General features: G+C 43.1%; 1 protein-coding gene across 5 annotated transcripts in view; it reads left to right on the top strand.

Moving 5' to 3' along the window:
- The window catches only part of kcnn1a (potassium intermediate/small conductance calcium-activated channel, subfamily N, member 1a), a 112,392-nt gene that overhangs the window by 28,363 nt on the left and 62,553 nt on the right, over positions 1-21,476 (top strand). For all 5 annotated transcript variants that reach the window (XR_009516073.1, XM_059991391.1, XM_059991389.1 and 2 more), the window contains exon 2: positions 4,301-4,732. Coding sequence is in view for 4 of the 5 variants with exons in the window: in XM_059991391.1 (XP_059847374.1) it covers positions 4,301-4,732 (432 nt within the window). In the remaining variant the exon portion in view is untranslated. The remainder of the gene's footprint in view (positions 1-4,300; positions 4,733-21,476) is intronic.

Below are 21,476 nucleotides of genomic sequence, written 5' to 3'. Positions count from 1 at the left end.
TTACTCACAGTATGTTCTTTAATTTCTGGACAAACCTTTCCACCAAGCCAGTTGTAGCTGGGTGGTATGGTGCAGATGTAATGTGCTTATTCCAATCATTTTCAGAATGACTGAAACTGTTCCACAACAAACTCCCAGGGATGGAGAGGCACTGCTCTGGGCATCTTCTGGATGTGTTGGCATCCTGAACAGCACATGGCAAGGTGCTCAGTCTGCTGACCAGGCCACTAGACAAAGCTTTGAGCCAACACTTTCATTTTGACCATACCTAGATAACTGGTATCTAGCTCCTTTAACACCTTAACGCTCAGCTTGGAGGATACAACAACTCTCAATCCCCACATAAGGCAAACTCTGTCAAAGACAAGTTCATCCTGGCCCTGGGGGACCTGGAGTTTCTGCAGCACATTCTAGCCACTGTGGATTTCCATGTAGACCCAAGACAGTGTGGAGTCTTTTCTAGTTTCCCTTTGGATCATCTCTGCCATAATAGGGAAACTTATGATTTGCATTAGGGAGAATGTCCTCTTTTGTAAATTTTTCAAGTATTTTATTTTTCAAGTGTAAACGGGACAATCCATCAGCATTTTCATGATTAGTTGACCTCTTGAATTCGATCTTGTAACTGTGTCCTCCAAGAAACAGAGCCCATCTCTGCTTTCATACTGCAGTTAGTGGAACGCCTGTCTGTGGATTGAAAATGGGCATGAGTCATTGGTGCTCAGTAATGATGGTAAACTCTCTTCCATACAAGTACTAGTTGAAGCATTTTACACCCCAAACCAGACTCAAATCCTCTCTGTCAATCTGTGCATAAGTTTTCTCTGCAGCAGTAAGGGAACGTGGTGGGGTGTTCACTTCCGTCACGCATAACATGTGACGTGACTGCACTTATGCCATAAGGCGAGTCATCACAGGCAAACTTCACTGGTCGATATGGTTCATAATGTGTGAGTACAGTGTCTGACATCATCTTTCCCTTTGTCTTTATGAAAGCAATCTCACACTGTTTTGTCCATTGCCATTTCTTCCTGATCTGTATTACTGACTACAAGGGGTGGAGCACAGTAGCCAGGTTTGGCAGAATCCTGTTATAGTAATTGACAAATCCTAAAAAGGACCGCAGCTGTGGCACGTCCTTTGGCCTTGGGGTATCCACCAATATATGAATCCTTGTGTGTCAATAGTGTGACCACACTAAGTAATGCTTCGTTTAAAAACATCAAACTTATTGTGCTGTACTCTGATCCCATAATCTTCCAATCTTTTTAACATTGGTTTGAGATTTTAGAGTTGTTCCTTGTCATCGTTACCAGTAACAATGATGACATCCAGGTAACAATGAGTACCCGGGCAATGAGTAGCCGCTGGTCTATAGCTTCCTACCAGAGTGAAGGGGAAGATGCCACTCCAAAAATAGGCCTATTATAGCAATAACACTGTCTGTGAGTGTTTATAGTGAGAAACACTTTGGACTCTTCTTCCTTCTCCATCTGTAGATGTGCCTCGGCTAAATACACTTTGCTGAAGTGTTTCCCTCCAAGAAGGTTTTTGTTGATATCCTCTATCCTGGGCAGAGGTTACTGGTCTACTTTCAGCACTGGGTTGATGGTGGCCTTAAAACCACCACAGATCCTGACAGGCCCACTCTTCTTGGTTACTGAAACCACTAGCATTGCTAATGGGCTCCACTCAACTTTGGAAAGAATTCCTTCAATCTCCATGCAATCTAGTTCACTGGCTGCCTTATCAAGGATGGTATAAGGAAGCAGACAGGCTTTGTAACACTTGGGTGTGGCATTTTCATTTAACACTACTTTACATTGGATATGGTTGAGTTTTCCAGTGCCATCCTTCAACACTCCTGTGGCATCATCCAGTACCTTTCTTAATTCACTGTTGCAGGAGATGTGTCATGAAGATGGTGGATGGATCTCCAGTAAAGTTTTATCTGTCTCAGCCAATCATGGTCCCATAATGCTGGCCCTCCTGTTTTTACCACTTACATACCCAATAAGGCTTGTTGAGTGTTGTATTTCACTGTTATGAATGTCATTTCCACAGGAGTTAGCTTTTCCCCAGTATAACTTCCTAGTGTGATTTCTGCAGGCTTCAGTTCAGTATCTTTGAAATGGCATTCAAGCTCATTTTGTGGAATGACTGAAACAGCCAAGTCAATGTCCAATCCCATTTTAATTAATTTGCCGTTCACTCCTGATGCAAGCAATATTGCTTACCTCCTATTAGTTTTCACATTCTAAATCTTAAGGCCACCCAGTCCTGAGTCACCCTCATCATTGTCAGATTTGTCATCAACAGAATGCAGATTTACGGTCCTTTTGAAACTGCAACTTAATTTTTAAAAATCTTTTTCTCTTCCCTGTGCAGTCCTTTTATTCTTGTCTGCCCAACATGCTCTTTGTATGTGTCCTACTTTGTTGCATTTTCTGCAAGTTTTGCCTTTAAACTTGCATTGGTCTGGTGTATGTGAGCCCCTGCTACTACAGTAACACAATTTGTTCAGCAGGCAGGTTTCTGTGTAGACATTGCAATTTTATTCTTGCTCATTTTCATTCTTGACCACAACTCAATTATGTCTCTGGCTGATGTTTCCATTGATACAGTGATTTTAACTGCTCCTTTAAATGTTAGTTGCTGCTTCACTTAGGAGCCATTTTTGAATACTTTCTGGTAAATTTCACAAACTAAACAATCTCTCAGTGCACCAGTAAGCCCATCACTGAATTGACAATGCTCAGACAATTTTTTCAATTCAGCCATGTAACCTGAAATGGACTCCCCTTCTTTTTTGATTCTGCTTATGAAGCCTGAAGCAATCAACAATAGTTTCAGTTCTAAATGTTCCTGCATTATGTTCACAATATCCACAAAGCTCATTTTGGCTAGTTTGGTTGCAGCAGTCTAACTTCCAAGCCAATTATATGCTTTCCCACCTATTACACTCAGTAACACTGGCACCCACTTTTCATTGGCTATTTTACTTGCTTCAAAATACTGCTCAATTTGTTCAGTATACATAATTCAGTTATCTGCCATGCAATTGACACATCTATCTTTCTGACTTAGCCAGTCATTTCCGCTTTTTAAATATTTATTATTATTATCCCCCATACTCACTGTTTAAGATTCTGTGAACTGTCTATTTTCTGCCTTATTTTAAAGTTGAACATCTTTCTCCCCTTCTGAAGAAAAAATGTGCTTTTTTTTTTACTTGAATATTCACTGCGTTTCAGCAGGTAGGTAGTTGTATCCAGTTCGCTTTAAAACATATTTGTTGTCACTGTAGGTTTTGTAACCAGAAATTATTCAAAATAAAAACACAGAAGCTAGGAGATGCGTGTCTACCTTGTTGTTACTTTAGAGAGGCGTGCACTTATGAAGCGGTGGTGTAACAATAGTATGCCATTCATGAGCTTTTATGTATAACCCATAATGAATTATGTAAGCAACAATATAACAAACTATATATGCACAATATTACTGAGAATATTAAATACATGATATGTTCCTTGATTCTTGCTTTGGCTTTCTTACAGCCACCAGAGATTGGGTTTTGCTTTAATATTGCTTTCTAAAGACAACGCTACCTCCACAATGTACCGGATGTTGTAGGTTGTCAGAATGTTGTGGGTTGCAAGTCCCATTCCAGAGGTTCAGAGGGACCTACTGAGTCATTTCCAGCAGAATGCACAATATACAAGTATATGATGCATGGTTGGCAGTCTTGTTTTTCCCTACCTCTTCCTGCCCATTAGTCCCATAATTAATAAAGATAGTACAAACTAAAGGATTTTAAAGCACAATTTATTTTTACTCACCCTCTGCCCCAGATTATACTCCTTGGGTTCTACCCCAGTGATGTCCTGGTGATGCCAGGAAAAGGCTGAAGTATAGACAACCGTTTCTGTCTCAGTAGGAGAGTCAATCAGATCATCAGGGCAATACTGCACTGTCCCCCCAACACACCTCTTTGATCTTTAAGAATAAGTTGAGAGTGTGATAGAGTGTCTGTCATTGCCTGGATGAATGCAGTTCTGATGAGTCTTAGTGAACTTGTGATCAAAAGGTGAGAGTGCTTGGCACAGAGTGCAGAAATCAATCATCAGGGACAACATTTATTCACTAGTTCTATCATGAGCACCCTGTGCTCGGAGTTTCAGGAGGTCAACGTTTTAAATGAGGTTTCTGCATTGCCATAGGGCTATCTTAAGTAAGACTTGATTCAAGGTGCTAAGACAAGGCTTTTGACTTTCAAACTCTTTCTTTGCTCTTCCTGTAGGTGAACACTAGTGACTTCCATCGCCTGCATCATGCTGGATCCAAAAACAGCTTCAGCGAGAGCAACCCTTTCACCGAGATAGCCATGACAAGCTGCAAGTATAATGGAGGGGTGGTGAGACCCCTCAGTAGCCTTGGCACCTCGCACAGAAACCTCCACGACCTGGACTCGGAGACACAGCCTCTGCACACCAACTCCGGCTTGGAGGTGGTGGTCTCCAAACCCGACCAGAACAACATCTCCAACGACAGCTTGGTGAATGAAGGCAGGAAATCACCCAAGAAGTCCCAGAATATCGGGCATAAGCTAGGACACCGGAGAGCCCTGTTTGAGAAAAGGAAGCGGCTCAGTGATTACGCGCTGATATTTGGAATGTTTGGGATTGTTGTTATGGTGACAGAGACAGAGTTATCATGGGGAGTTTACACTAAGGTAAGCCTAGATTTTCTTTTCCTCAGTGACATGGTGCCTAAAGGACTTCCTCCATTCTGATGCTTTGGAGTAGGCCAAACTACTGAACAAAGCTGGCCCCCAAAACACATGGCCTTTGGACTGTGTTTAAAAGCTCAGACCCTAAACAGGCATCATGTGCACTATTATAATGAGTTTTAATATATATGGTAATTGCTGGTAACGGAATGAAAAGAGTTGTTGCATTGTTGTGAAATACCCAACATTGGGGAGCATTCTTCAGGAGTGGAGTCTGCAAGTCAATCAGAGTCTCAGCCAAAGTTATTGGTACTTATTGTCTTTAAAGGCAGGTAGGAATGGGTGATAAATTCCAACTGTGACCACATTTCCCACATTCCCAAGAAATATCCTTACCCAGACTTGTGACCCTCCCATCTGAAAGTTTGCAGTCAATACTGGCTTCTGGATTTACAATATCTGATGATGAGCAGAAGGTCACTTCCAGATCTGAGGAAAAGTAAGACTAAAGAGAACAGCATCATAGTTTCAGATGAGAGTCATAAATGGAAGAGCCAGAGATGAATAAACGGTGTTTCAAGAGTGAGACTGATCGTTTTTTTATCAAGGGAAAGTGTTAAGTCCTTTCAAGCCATCACATATTTGGAGTTACAGAATAAATCAGCCATTGTCTCATTTGAACAGACTCAAGGGACTGAATGGATGTTGTCATTCTTCCAGAAATGTCTCTAGTTTCACCTCTAGGCTTCATATGCATTGGCTGAATTCCAACAGGATCTCCCGGGGTCAAGCTTGAAAGAATTATTAATTTTATTTGTTTATGGGATGTGGGAGACTCTTAGTGATGATGACAAGGTTGTGTTGAACCATTTTGAACTGTTCTTATCCTTCTGATGGAGGTAGTGTTGTTGGTGAGGGAACTCCAGGATTTGGTTCTAGGATGAAGGATATATTCCCCAAATCAGAATGGTAGGCAATTTGGAAGGGAAACTGAAGGTGGTGGTGTTCTCACATACCCACTGATCTTTCTAGTGGTAGAGGCACTTCCGGTTTAACCTACGGAGCAATACGGCTTGGACATAGACCCCTTGGTCCAACCTGACTATGCCGACCGTGCCAGTCCCATTTGCCTATGTTTGGTCCACGTCCCTAATAATCCCCTCCTATCCTTGTAGTTATTCAAGTGGCTTTTAAATGTTGTTATTGGACCTGTCTCAACCACTTCTGGCAACTAATTCCGTAAGTACACTACTTTAAATGAAAAAGATGCCCCTCCATTCCCTTCTAAATCTTTCACCTCTCACCCCTCTAGTTTATAGTTCTTCTTCCATGCAAAACAAAATCGTTTGATTCACCTTTGTAGGTAACTGTAAATTTAGTCGGCTCCATCTTGGGTGCTAGCCTACAAAGTACTCAGGACACCTTGAAGGAGCAGTGTCTTAGAAAGGCAGTTTCCATTGTTGTGGACCTGCAGCACCTAGAGCATGCCCTTTTCTCAATGTTACCATCAGGTAGGAGATACAGAAGACTGAAGGCACACAGTCCGCGATTCAGGAACAGCTGCTTCCCCTCTGCCATCCAATTCCTAAGTGGGCATTGAACCTGTGAACACTACCTCACTTTTTAAATATATATTATTTCTGTTTTTGCACAATTTTAATCTATTCAATATACATTTACTGTAATTGATTTATTTATTTTTACCTTTTTTTTTCTTCTATATTATATATTACATTGAACTGCTGCTGCTAAGGTAACAAATTTCACGACACATGCTGGTGATAATAAACCTGATTCTGATTTTGTGGCTGATGCATACCATGGTTTGCCAATGGTAGAGGGAAAAAATATTCAGGGTGGTGGATCAAGGTAATACCGCCAGTAAGGTGGGAGGAGACAAAAGATAAACAGGGATTCACTTTGCCGATGACTCAGATTCATTCCTCCCACAAGGACATCAGGGCGAGGAGAGATTCTGGCTCAACTGCTCCTCACTCCCTCAACTCATGCATAAAGAAGCAGTCTCCAGACGAGGCATTAAACAGACCCAGCATTTCAATGTCTTGCAGCATCCAAGGTGGGAAGTTTCCCATCACTGAATATGGCAAAGCCTCTTCTGAGTCATTAGTCCTAGTGGGCGTTCTTTACATATTTCTCACATAGTTGTTAGATGCCAGAGTGGGAGAAATTCTTCGTTGTTAAGCTTTAAATCCACGTATCTAAAGCTGTCTAGAGTAAACCATCCAACTTCCCCTTCAGTGGCTTTGTCCTGTAGCCTACTGAGTTTGTAGTGCAGTGGGTGACGGTTCCAAGGAATTTGAGAACCCCAGCAATTAATGGGACCAATTTCAGCAATTGAGATTGAAGGTTCGAGGATGAAACGATAGAAGGACAGAAATAGAGGGTTAAGTGGAGGCAAGCCAGTTGCAGAGAGGGGGAAAGTGGGATGAAGTGAGAAAGAAATATTTAATAATCCCATGGAAGAGTTACCCACCTCCAGGAATGGGATTGAGCCACTAAAACGTTTCCCTGTGTGGGCCAGAGAACTTGAGTTCATATCATTAGATTATAGAGTACCAGCCCCAACACCCACAGACAGTGTAATCCCACAAGTTCCTAGTAGCAGCAGGGAATTTGAAAATGAAATGCAGGTATGGAGCATTGCAAATTGAATGGGAGAGTCTGGAGATTCCCAGCTCACAGGATTTCCCTGCAAGATGCTGGCTTAGTTCATTCAAGTTCAAGTATATTGTCATAGGCATACATTCCCAAGCTATAAATGCCATCAAAATTGGCCTCTTGCAGCAGCGTCAAAGTGACAAACCTAAGTTAAGATTATCTTAAATTAACATAAATTAAACATAACTCACATGACAGAGTAGACATGACATCAGTGCAAGCTGAGAAAGGGAACAAGGGAGTGTAGATGAAGGTGGGGGTATGATTTGAAAGGTCAGTTTGAGAACCCATGAAGTTACTTGTTGATCAGAATATAAGAAATAGGAGCAGGAGTCGGCTATCTGGCACATCGAGCCTGCTCAACGACTCAATACGATCATGGCTGATCTGACCATGGGCCTCCACCTACCTGCCTTTTCCCCATGATCCTTCATTCCCTTACCTATAAGAGGAAAAAAGTGCAGTGGATTGGGGAAGATGCTTGTGGGAGTGGAATGGTGTTGTAAACTCAGATTTTCAGAGAGCCACAGGTCTTGCAGCTTAAAGAAGGGGTTTGCAACCATTTTTTAGTCATGGACCATTAAGCAAAGAGACTATGGACCTCAGGTTGGGAACCCTTGTTTTAAGAATGTACCTAGGAGAGCTGAAAATAAGTGGGGATACTGAGCAAGTTGCTTTCTTGCCCTGGTCAACACTTTTCCCCACTGATGTTGGGGGAAAAATATCATTCAAATATCAGAATGGGATTTTCAGTTTTGCATCATCTTGTGAAACTGATTTCTCACTGACTTGGAGTGATACTGATGCATGTCAGGCATGGGTGGGCTTCTTGCTTCCAGGTTCAGAGGCCTCCAGACACTTCATCAGAAAAGTTTGTAGAGTAATACATTACTGAGGCAGGTCCCTTAACCTAACAGGTCCACACCAACCACAGCATCTTTCCTGGTAGTCCCATTTACCTGAATTCAGCCCATAACCCTCCATGAACATCCTCTCCATATACCAATCCAAATGCCTCTCAACTGTTCATAAAACTGAACCTTTGCTCATTTAGGCTAACCAACTCAGCGGAGTTCCCTTAATGTTCTTGCTGATATTGACAACCCATCATCATCACCAAAATAGTTTTGTCATCAGTGTGTAGGGAGCTCACTATTTGCTATGCTTCCTGCACTTCAGTGCATGCAAAACTCTTCAAGACATCTTGTGGTGGCAGTTGCGGCAGAAATACAAATCCGTCTTTTACGAGACTGGAAATGCTGCAGAAACTCATTGCACAGTCAGTGTCCATTCGAATTCAATTATAGACAGTGTCCATGATTTTTCAACTGCCAAATTGTACTGCACTAATTTTGTGAGTTAAAATTGTGACAAGTCTGAAGGAGCTCTGTCTTATTCTATAGCAAAGGCACAGGGTGCCGTTCAGGCCTTTAGGCCTGTCTCTTTAACAAATTTATACTCAGTGCTTTAGCTCCATCACTCTGACTTGGTACAAACTTCTTACTACCCTTACCCAGCAATCTTGGAAGCTCCAATTGACTCTCTGAAGTTCCAGATTTCCGTAAAGAAGAGCTTACTGATCTTTACCCTGATGGCTAGCATTGAATTCATTACATCCTCTTGCTCTGGTCTCTCCCAGCAGACAGAGCGCTTTCTCTCGCTCTCTCTGCTGACCTATCAACTCATTTAATTATCACACTTAACCTGAAAAATAATAAATCTGAATTGATGGAACCCAGGCCCCACAAGTTAATTCTTTTCAACCTGATATCCTTCAGTCTTCAAAGCTGCAATTGGCTCCCAGACTCAGCAGCGTGTGAGGGAAGTATCTCTGAATATCCACTACCAGTTAATTCCTAATTTAACTCCTAAGAACACTTGATGAATGGCTGTCATTCCTGTTGTGAATCTTGGGATTCCTCTTAATCCACTCTCTGTTCCATGGTCCCAGCCATCTAATCTTTATAGTGTAATGTTAGTAAAATGATTTCTTGGATTCCCATAAAATATCACCAATTGACCTCGTCTTGTTTCAAACTCCTCCATGGATTCCTCACTGCTAATTCTGTAGGCTTCTCCACAGGCCCACGTGACTTAGCGATCACATTAAATTCCAACCCAAACAAAATGCTGGAAAAACTCAGCAAGCCAGGCAGCGTCTATGGGAGTGAGTAAGTCAATATTTTGAGCTGAGACCCTTCACCAGTGCTGGAAAGGAAGGGGGCAGAAGCCAGAATGAGAAGGTGCAGGAGGGGAAGGAGTACAAGCTGCACGTGATGGGTGGGGGAGGAAGAATGAAGTAAGAAGCTGGGAAGTGATAGGTGGACGAGGTAAAGAGCTGAAGAAGGAATCTGACGGGAGAAGACAGTGGACCATTGAAGAATGAGAAAGAGGAAGGGCATCAGAGTGAGGAGATGGATAGGAGGAGAAGGGATTGAGTGGGAAAATATTCCAACCTCAGATGAAGATTCACACTGGGAAGCCATGATTCCTCCAGCGATCCACTCCAGGAATCCCCAAAACCTGATGCTAACCTTTTGATTAGATTCGATTAAATCCCTGGATTTAATCTCACTGCTGTTGCCAGCCAGTCTTTCAGCAATGAGCTTTGGAATTCTCTTTCTAATTCCTTCCATCTCCATCAATTCGATCGCTTAGAACTCACCTTAAAACCAATCTGTTTCATCCAGTTTTCAGTCATACATCTTCATACCTCCCCACAAAGCTGAGCTCATTCGATAACAACCATGTGAAGGATAGACAGTTGCTTTGCACCATTAATGCTACAGAAAGTTACTGCTGTTGTAACACTGCGTGGGCGACTTCAACCAAAATTTTCAACTATGGTGTGCATACAAATATAAAAATATGTGAATTAGGACCTGCCAATTTGGCCATTTAATAGAATAATAGATAATCTGATTAAGACTTCAACTGGGCATTTCCATCTACCACCACCTCTTCACTTATCATGTATCTATCTACCTCTGCCTGAGAATTTGCTACTCTATATTTTTAGGAAAATAGTTCCAAATAGGTGACTCATCTTTCACATACACATACAGTTAGAGTATGTGGCACAGTGGAGTAGTGGTTAGGGTAACCCTTTACAGCGTCAGATTCATTCAGAGGCCGGTTCATTGGCTATATTTAAGAGGAAGTTAGATATGGCCCTTGTGGCTAAAGGGATCAGGGGATATGGAGAGAAAACAGGTACAAGGTTCTGAGTTGGATGATCAGCCATGATCATACTGAATGGCAGTGCAGGCTCAAAGGGCCGAACGGCCTACTCCTGCACCTATTTTCCATGTTTCTATGTAAGATTGGGGTTCAATCCCCACCGCTATCTGTGAGGAGTTTGTACTTTCTACCTGTGACTGTGTGGGTTTACTCCAGACGCTCTGGTTTCCTCCCACAGCCCAAAGACAGATGAGTTAGGGTTAGTAAGCCGTGGGCGTGCTACGTTGGTGCCAGAAGCAGGGTGACACTTGTAGGCTGGTCTCAGGCAATGTTGGTCATTGCTGCAAAACAACACACTTGTTCGAAGAACACGTGACAAATAAATTCCCCTCCCACTTTCAAATCACTTACTATTTCTTCTTTCAGTTAGTCCTGACGAAGGGTCTCGGCCTGGAACGTCGACTGTACATCTTCCTATAGATGCTGCCTGGCCTGCTGCGTTCCACTGGCATTTTGCGTGTGAAGCTAATCTTTAATCTCTCTTTAATCTTTAAGAATAGTCGATGGCTTTTTAACTAAGTATAATAAACAGTACAATAACCGGACTCTTGTCTCGATAACATCTCTTGGGTCTTTGTGAGCCTCCTCAAACCCAATCAATGGATGTAGAGTCACACCAGGAAGCCACGTTTCCTCCAGCTATTCACTCCTGGAATCCCCAAAACCTGATGCCAAGCTCAAAATGTTGGGGCTTTTTAGTCTTTCCCTTCTGCCTGCTGATGCATTGTTTAGTGAGGGGAGACTATGTAGGGATGGCTTCTATTCCATAAATTTAGGATAATGAGGTGATGAATTGAATTCCAATATGTCTAGCAATGGTCTCCTCCAAAGTCGCAATGAGGCCACGCTTAGGTTGGAGGAACAACACCTTACATTCTGTTTGGGTAGCCTCCAAACTGATGGCATGAACCTCTATCTGCCAGTAATGGCCCCCACCCACCCCCCTTCACCATTTCCCATCCCCGTTTCTCTCTCTCACCTCATCTCCTCGCCCACCCATCATCTCTTTCTGGTGCGCTCCCCCCTTTTTTTCCTTCCACAGCCTCTGTCTCTTTTACCAATTTACTTCCCAGCTCTTGGCTTCATGCCCTCCCCCTTCAGGTGTCACCTATCACTTTGTGTTTCCCTATCACTTTGTGTTTGTCTCTCCCCCTCCCCCCACCTTTTAAATCTACGCCTCAGCTTTTTCTCTCCGTTCCCATCGAAAGGGTTTCAGCCCAAAACGTCGACTGTACTCTTTTCCATAGATGCTGCCTGGCCTGCCGAGTTCCTCCAGCATTTTGTGTGTGTTGGTCAGATTTCCAGCATCTGCCAGATTTTCTCTTGATCGTGAATGAATTGAAATGCATACTTTTTTTTTCAGATTTACAGGGTTGATCATGAGAAAGTGTCAGGGTAGGGGCCCAAACACTTTACACTGGAAAAGAAATTCCATCAGTTGGTGGGCTCCAAGTCTTTGGGACTTTGTGCCCACAGAGGGCCAAGGATACTTACTTACTGCCCGTTATGTTGCGGCTGCTTAGGGCAACCTAAGCAATGGGTCCTTCTCCTCTGTCTGTCCTTGGCCATTTTCTCTATGGTGCCCCAGGCTCCTCATTTCTGCCTCTACGGTAAAGTGCCAAGTTTGGCCTGTCCCGTTTCCTCCACCCTTCACGGGTCCAATGAAGTGCTGCTTAAGTAGATTTAAGGATCAGATCAGATGATAGAGATGTACAAAATGATAAGAGATCATTTTGATAAAAGATCAGGTGGGCAGCCAGAAACCTTTTCCGGGGAGAAATGGCTAATACATGGGGGCATAATTTTAAGGTGGTTGGTGAAAAGTATGGGAGGGGTTGTCAGAGGTAAGTTCTGTACACAGAGGGTGGTGGGTGCATCGAACACACTGACTGGGGTGGTGGTAGAGGAAGATACATTAGGGGCATTTAAGAAAATCTGAGGTAGGCACATGGGTGATAGAAAAATGTAGGGTACGTAAAAAGGGAAGTGTTGGATTGACCTTAGAGTAGGTTAAATGGTCGATATACATCGTGGGTCAAAGGGCCTGTACTGTGCATTATGTTTTATGTTCCAGATTTATGGGCAGTAAACTATGGCAAATGAACTTCAATACAGAACCGAGAAAGGGTGGGATATCCTTTAATAAACATCAGGAAGCATCAGGAGATTTGGGCATCGTGGATATCAGTCATTAAAATAACTTGGCCAGGGTAGAAATGAAACTAATAGCATGTTGGCTATTTAGTCCAGAGGGCTGAAGTACCAGCCAGTGAACGTGATACTTCAGTGATACCCCACTGATGGCTTTGAAAACAGTTCAGGCCTCACAATCCTTGGGGTGTGTATCAGGCCTGGGAGGAGCAGGAGTACACTGCGGATTTTCCACAGTGATACTTGAACTCTCCAAGTTAAACTACAAAGTGAAATTAGACAAGTTAATTTTGTATGTACCCAGGAACATTAAGTGCAGATTTGATTAAAATGTTCTCAGTACTGAGGGAAACTGGGAGATGGTGAGAACTTATTCCTGCTTGTCGTGGAGTTCGGAATGATGGGGAACAAGACCTGAAGCCAAGAGCTTGAGTTTCAGGAGTGATGAAATACTTTGACGAGCAAAACTGGAACAAATGACAACTGATTCTGGGGGGTTTGTTCATCTTTAATCTGAATCTCACGGATGTTTGTTATCAAAGTTATTGAGGTTTATAGGGAAAGTGTAGATCAGAGATTGGCCATGAACTTATTGAATGAATCAAGGAGCTGAAGGTCTTTTCAGTTCCTACATTCTTGAGTTGCCATGAGGGGAGTTACATTACAGCTGGGCAGTGCTGTGGTTAGACCCCATCCCGTAGGTCAGTGGATTATTGTAAACTTAGTGGATATGGACAGTGGTCATAATTAGGCATAATCTCACAAAATGGAGGAAGAAATGCAAGGGTGTAGAAAACCAACTCCAGCTCTAATACTCCTAACATTAGGGGATTGGATGAAGTGATCATTTAGCCATAATTTTACCCAGTAGCAGAGAAGATAAAGGGGCTAGCTGCCAGCTCATGCTCATATATCTTGTCCTTTTATTTATATTTATATTCCATTCTCTTCCTTTTAAAATCATCTGACTCGGGAGATTGATCTCACTCCAGTCCCTTCATTTTCTTTATTACCATTTTAAATTTTTAATTGGATGGATTGACATAATAAAACCTGACTTTTGGGGTTAATTTATTTCACAGATAATTTGTCATTTACTCTGCTGAAGATATGGATGCAAACTATCCATTTAACAAGGCCAGCACTTCATTTAGGTCATTATAGTCTCATCAGTATCTGTCTTTGATAGGGCCACTTTTGCCCCATGGTCTTTCATTCATTTAATGTATTTAAGAGATACTCTTTACTTCCAGATTTGATAGCCTTTCAATTATGTTTCACATTCTGAAAAATCGATAGCATAAGTGAAATACAGTTCAGTTGTCTTTCTTCACTTTAGTAATCCCAAGGACCACTTCCAAGTCATCACCCTTGTGACCCAACCTAGTTTCACTGTGAGAGAAATTTCTGATGCAACATCCTCTCTGGAGCATTGTGGTGTAGCTTGCACCAGGGAGCAACCTTCACTGGGCATTCCCAGAATACCTGGTTTCCACAGTCCAGCATCAAAGTGGGATGACCATCTCTTAACTAAAACCAAAAACTTACTTTATATGTAACTCCCTGCTTCCCCGAGCTCTTGCCTAGGTTATAAATTTATGTTTTATGTTCTTGCCTAAGTTATAAACTTATCAAGGGAACTTGGCTCTGTATTTAACTTTTTTTTTTGTTGTATGAGTGTTTGATGAGATAGTTAGCGTGAACTGATTCATTCTCCTTTTCTCAGGCTTGAGGGTGCCTTCCCCCACCTTCCAGCTGCAGGACCGTGATAAATTGAGCCTGTGGTCTTCAGCAATGTTAATCCAGTGCCACAAATTCCATATCCCTTTCAGTTGCACCAATGGACTTGCCCCTCTTACACAACAGAAGTTTGCATTTGTGATGAGTTTGGTACTGCTGGTCAAACACCTCCCATTGTATTGTGCAGGAGTGTCCGGGGATCTGTTTGCACTTAAAACATATAGAACATTACAGGCCAGGGCAAGCCCTTGGACTCATGATGTTGTGCTGACCTTTTAACATGTACTATGATTAATCTAACTCTTCCATTTTTCTATCATGCTTGTGCATGCTAAGAGTTCCTTAAACCCCCTAATATATTTGCATCTACCACTACTCCTAGCAGGGCATTCTATGTACCCACCATTCTGTCAGTGAAAAAAAACATACCTCTGATATCTCTCTTTTACTTTCCTGTATTGCTTCTTTGATAGCTCCTCAAACTTCTCAGTTTTCCAGTTTTCTTTCCTTGGTGTCAGCATTGCTTCACCAGAGAACAAGAGAACCTGACAGTGCACGAAGACACACGATGGGCCAGTGTACCAATGCAGATTCTTCAAAGGAGTAACCATGCTCCATCCACATTCTGCTTAGTACTGAAAACCCTGCCAGTTCGTTCTCAGCAACAATCCAACCCAGATTTGCTTTGCAAAATGGCAGCACACCCCAAACCAAACTGGAAATACACCATATTCTTCACCATGAATCCCTCTGTGCAGAACTAACTTATAAACTTATCAAGGGAACTTGGCTCTGTATTTAACTTTTTTCTTTGTTGTATGAGTGTTTGATGAGATAGTTGGCGTGAACTTGAAAGCTGCTATCTGATTCGTCGTCCTTTTCTCAGGCTTGAGGGTGACGTTCTTCCGCTCCATTTCTGTGGGCTCTGAGGAAGCTGATGTGCCCAGTGTGGGATCTGCAGAGATGGAGCAAGAGCTGTTTGACAGGTTGGCAGGTGGGTTGCCAAGGAGGTTGTGTATCCTGCCACTTGTTATGCCGCACCTCCATGTACGCCTATTGATGAATGCTCCTTTTCCACTTTTAATGTTGTGGGCCAGGAAGTGCTCTGAATCATGAGAAAGGTAGTTTTTCAAGGGAGGCTTTGAGAATATCCTTGAAGTATATAGTATATCCAATGTCTCAAAATTCTCTTTCTTTAATGGACTGTGGTGTGAACTAACCAGTTACCCTTTTTGTTAAAACCCTTCTCCAGGATAAAGTATTAATCTCTTGTTTAAACTGAAATTCTTGCTTGTTTGAAGTTCATTGGGCTGTTAATGGGACAGCAAGAGTTAAATAATTGGTTCTTGGGTTGTTGGATGTGGCTCTGCCTAATGCCTCCTGGGTGTCAACATCTCTGAAGATCTATCGTTGGCGTAATATATAGATGCAATTATGAAGAAGACATGTCAGCGGCTATATTTCATTAGGAGGTTTGGTCTGTCACCAAAGTCTCGAGCAAATTTCTACAAATGTGCTGTGGAGAACCTTCTAACTGATTACAGCACTGTCTGGTATGGAGGTGCCTCTGCACAGGGTTGGAAAAACCGGCAGAGAGTTGCAAACCCAGCCAGCTTCATGTGCAGTAGGCTCCCCAGCTTCAAGGGCATATTCAAAAGAGGCTACCTCAAAAAGTCATCATCTGTAATTGAGGACGCCCATTAGCTAAGACATGCTCAGTTCTCATTGCTACCATCAAAGAGGAGGTACAGGAGCCTGAAGACACACATAACATTTTAGGAACAGCTTCTTCTCTTCCACCCATTAAATTTCTAAATGGATATAAAATCAACCATGAACACTACCTCACTATTTTTGCAAACAAGAGAAAGCCTGCAGACGCTGGAAATTCAAGCAACACACACAAAACATTGGAGGAACAGTCGACGCTTTGGGCCGAAGGGACCTGCCATTGGGTCTCGGCTCGAATCGTCGGCTGTGTTTTTTTCCATAGATGCCGCCTGGCCTGCTAAGTTCCTCCAACATTTTGTGTGTGTTGTTCACTATTCTTGCTCTCTTTTTGCACTATTTTTAATTTAATTTTTATATATTTCTTATTGTAACTTATAGTTTTTTTATGTAATGCCACAAAGCAAGAAATTTCAGGACCTGTCAGTGACATTAAACCTGATTCTTACTCTTATTCTTCTGTTACTGATTGGATAATTTCTGTAGTTGCCCTGTGTTAACGTGGCTGGGCTGTGTACCACGGAAACTGTTATTGCCACTGATGACGTTAGTGTTTCACAGCAACATGTAGCCCCATCGGAGAGTATTGTTCCATGGAGACCATCAAAACAAAACCTGAATGCTGGAATTCTGAAATCTGAACCAGAGATGCTGAAAGTGCTGAACAGATCAAAATGGGTCTGCGGAGAGAGGGAGAGAATTTTTTTTTCTCTCAGGCGAACGATATTTCATCAGAACCGGAAGTGAGAGATAAACAAGTTTTGATGTACAGTGAAAGTTAGAGGGAAATGAAGAGAGAACAAAAGGGAAGGTCTTTGATACAGTGAGGATCTAAAGAGAGTGAAGAGTGAAAAGGAATGACTGTGCAAGGTGAAAAGGGTAGGGATTGCACAGGGAAAGATTCAGAAGGTCGAAGCGAAGGAGAAGCAAATGGGAACGGCAGAATTACTATGTGAAATTGCGCAATCCACTGAGTCTTGAAGGTGGTAAGGGACCACACAAAGGTGAGGTGTTGTCCTGTGAGTCTGCATTGAGATTTGTTGGAACAGTGTGGGAGGCTAAAGGCAGATCTGAGTGGGATAGAGAACAGAAGTGACAGGTAACTGGAAGCTCAGGGTTACCCCTGTGGACTGAATAGAGGAGTTAAAAGTTAGACTTTGATAAACTTCTCTATTGACTCCACTCACTCCCCCCCCCACCCCCCGCCAACAAGAAGGCCTCGCTGTGGGAACCTTTCTGCATCCCCACTTCCACTCTTTGTGTGTTATATGGAATGTATTCTGTTCCAGTCCAGTTCAGATCTCATCCTCTTCGTCCTTCTCCTTATCTGAACTTGTGTCATTTCCTGCTGAACTGAGTAAACTCCATCGGCCTTGCTGAGTTTCCCACCTTGCCTCATGGTCTGATGGTCTAACTCCAAGTCTTCATTTCGAATTCCTGGAATCCCTGTGACATCTGCTGTAAGCCTATAGATTTCACAGTAAGAACTCCATTCCATTCTCCTGATTACTCTCTTTTCTGCTTTGCTCTTACAAAGTCAACTTTCTCAACATCTTTACCTCCCCTTTCTTTCAGCACACTGGCCTTTCCCTCTCTCACACCCTGGTTCCTCCTCAGTCTTCTGCAACAACCTCTCCCCTTTCCACATCACCCTCCAGTACAATTGAATGTTTATCTTTTCACCTATTTATTTCTGTCCAGGCACTAAAACGTCCTTTCTAGTTAAACAGTGATTTATTTCTATTTATTTCAGTCTTCTGTGCTGTCTTTGTTGCTCTCAATGCAATCTTCCGTACTCCGGGGAAACCATATTCAGATTGAAATAATGTCTTTCAATCTGTAAGAATGTTCCTGGGCTTCCAGTCCACCTGCCACTCTAATTCTTCACCCTACTCTCCATTCTCATCTCTCCTTCCTTGAACACTGCTGTTGTAATGAAGCTCAAAGCAAATTCAAGGCACTGTTTCCCATCTTCTCATTAAACATGCTCTAAACTTCCAGACTCCATTTTGAGTTCAACAGTTTCAGATAGTGGTTCTTCTCATGTTTCTGCCTCTTCCAGGCTGGCTTCTGAAACTTCACCCCTTCTGTCACCTTGCACTTTTATTCCTTTCCCACTGACCCTCTCCTGCCTTCCATCCTATCACAAACCTTCCCTTTTTTTCCACTGTGTGTTAAAACTTATCTTTATCTGTTAGCATTTTCTAGTACTGATTGAAAGCCAATGTCCTGAATTGCTAACTCTGTTTCTCTCTTCACAGACGCTGCCTGATCTCCTGAGTACTTCCAGCATTTTCTCTAAGCCTCTCCTGCTGGGAGTGTATCTTGGGAATTCACGGGTTCCCTTTTTTCTGTGTTATCCATCCTTGGTGGCCATGCATCCAGCTTCAAAGCCACGAGCTCTAGGATTCCCTCCCTAACTCTCTTTGCCTTCCTCTTGTCCTGCAAAATGGTCCTTAAACCAATTTATTTGGACAAATTTTTGACCCTCCACCTCACTATCCCTAAAAATGGCTCAGGGTCAATTTATTTTGCCTGATAATGCTCTGGGGCTGTTTTCTATGTTGGGAAAACTGATCAAGGTCTTGTAGTTGATTTTCTATCTTGGATACAGAAGCCTGGAAATCCAACATCTGCCTTTGCAAATTGGGCGATAAGTTCTTCACTTCTTGCCCAGACCTTCAAAATCCAATGCTCTGAAGAATCTTCCACCTTTCTCCTGAGCTTCAGCCTCCATTTTTGGGATAGTTGCTTGAACCTTGGAAGGTGCAAAAGGATCGTTTATGCTCACAAATGTTCTAAAATGCAAGTTTATCCAGTTCCTCACCCAAAGCAACAACAAGGATGTTCTTGACAGGAGAAACAGGTGTCATAGAGAGCACCAGACCCTTCAGCCAACATCATACCCAACTTTCTCCATACTAACCCTACATTAATCCTATTCTGTTCTCCCCACTTTCTCATTAACTCTCATCCAGATACTACCGCTCATCTACACACTAGAGGAAATTTTCTGTTGTCAGTTTATCAAACCGCTGGTTTCTGGAATGTGGGAGGAAACTGGAATGCTCAGAGGAAACCCGCACAGTTATATGGGCATGTGCAAACTCCACAGCATTAGCAGTAGAGCTCAAAACTGAAGCCAGGAACTTAAAAAATTTCAGACCACCCCAAAATGTTCCTCAGCTACATAATGATCAAATATCACTTCTGGCCTTAACTTACAGCAAGGTTGTGCAGATAGCCATATGCTAGGGCTGAGGACAGACAAATGTGCTGCGTTAGAGGTTGGAGAAAGAAATCCTCTGTGCACGTAATCGCGTAAATCAACTCAGTGACTCAGACAGAGCCTTAGACCCTAAGATGGTACCTCCAGGGATGCAGAGCTCCCTCACAACTGGCTTTGCCATGATCCACTCAGGAATTCCTGAATGGAATTCAGGAATGGAACCTCAAGCTAAAGGTAGAGAGCTACCCTCAGCTGATTCTAGACACTGTTAGCTCAGTCGGTGTTTGACGGACATGGAGGTTGATAGATACTTGACAGCTCCTTGAGCAGGATGGGGACATGTGGCCTACAAATCATAACCACAAGAGATTCTGCAGATGCCAGAAACATACATACAGGATGCTGGAGGAGCTCAGCAGGTCAGGCAGTGTCTATGGAAAAGAACAAACAGTCAACATTTCAGGCCAGGACTCTTCTTCAGGACTGGAAATGAAGGGGGATGAGACCGGAATTAAAAAAAAAGGTGGGGGAAGGGGAAGGAGAACTGGCAAGGAGGTGATAGGTGGAGCCAGGTAGATGGGAAAGGTGAGGAGCTGCAGAAGAAGGAATCTGATGGGAGAGGAGGGAGAACCATGGGGGAAGGAGGGGCACAGGAAGGTGAGAAGAAGAGGTAAAAGGGGCAGAGTGAGGAGTAGAAGAAGAGGGAAGGGCGAGGAAGAAAAATATCAGAAGGAGAAATCCTTGTTCTCCTTCTGGTAATCGGTGTTGTTGAGGCCAAAAGTGGAATTTCCTGGTGGCCAACCATCTTAATTCCTATCCCCATTCCTGTTCCAAAATGTTGGTCCATGGCCTCCTCTTTTGCAATAATGAGATTGCCCTCACGGTGGAGGAGCAACACCTTGTATTCCATCCTCGTACTCCAACCTAACAGTATGAACATTGACTTCTCCTTCTGGTAAAAATTTCCCTCCTTCTTCCCTCTTCTTCTATTCCCAACACTGGCCTCTTACCTCTCCTCATCTGCCTATCTCGTACCCCTGGTGTTCCTCCTTCTTCCCTTTCTCCCATGGTCCACTCTCCTCGCCTATCAGATTCCTTCTTCTCCAGCCCTTTACCTTTTCCACCCACTTGGCTTCATCTGTTACCGAGCAAATCCCCCTTCCTTTCTCCCACTTTTTTATTCTGGCATCTTCCCCTTTCCTTTCCAATCTTGAAGAAGGGTCAACCATTTATTCATTTCCACAAATGCTGCCTGACCTGCTGAGTTCCTCCAGCATTTTGTGTGCGTTGCAAGACAGCATTAGTTGACCTCAGGCAGGATTGGCTGCACTGCTACCCTTTGTGGAACCCTGCTCTGTGCAAAAAAAATGGTCCTGCACTTGAGTATATAACAATTATCTGCACTTCAAAGGAACTCAGTTGATGTGAGATGTTGCTGAGACAGGGAAATCTCTCACCATCAAACTGCTAATGGCTTGTGCTTTAACTCCCGTCAAAAGTGCCAGTCTCAGAGCGTCTGGTGCTCTAACAGATCAAATGCATTTCTCACAGTGTAGCTTACAGGATATTCCATGCACTGTTTCTCTGCCATTCATCTGCTCACTGAAAGAAGCCATGATCTCTTGTGCATACATTTACAATGGCATAAAAGATGGTTCAGGTTGTGCCTGTGCTTCCAAAAGAACCTCTCATGCCCTCAGACATCTCAGAGTGCGTGAAGGCTGCTGAATTAGTGCAGGGCAGCGTAGTGACGAGGGCACAACAGCAGCAAGTTTTGTGCACAGAGACTTCCATTAACTGCAGAGCTGAACAACTCGATAGCTTCTGCTGAAAGGCCTGATCACTTCAGCTCCTTTGTAAAGGACCCAGGCAGGAAAGACTGGGGAGGCAGCGGCAGAGGGTCATAGATAAGTAGGCGGATAGGTAGCTGCGCAGGGAGAAAGGGGAGGAGCAGATGCTCAGGCTCGAAAAGACAACAGA

Source organism: Hypanus sabinus, chromosome 16 (genome assembly GCF_030144855.1).
Source record: "Hypanus sabinus isolate sHypSab1 chromosome 16, sHypSab1.hap1, whole genome shotgun sequence".
Taxonomy (NCBI): domain Eukaryota; kingdom Metazoa; phylum Chordata; class Chondrichthyes; order Myliobatiformes; family Dasyatidae; genus Hypanus; species Hypanus sabinus.
The sequence above is the reverse complement of the archived record's forward strand: the minus strand, read 5'-3'. Positions and strand labels throughout refer to the sequence as shown.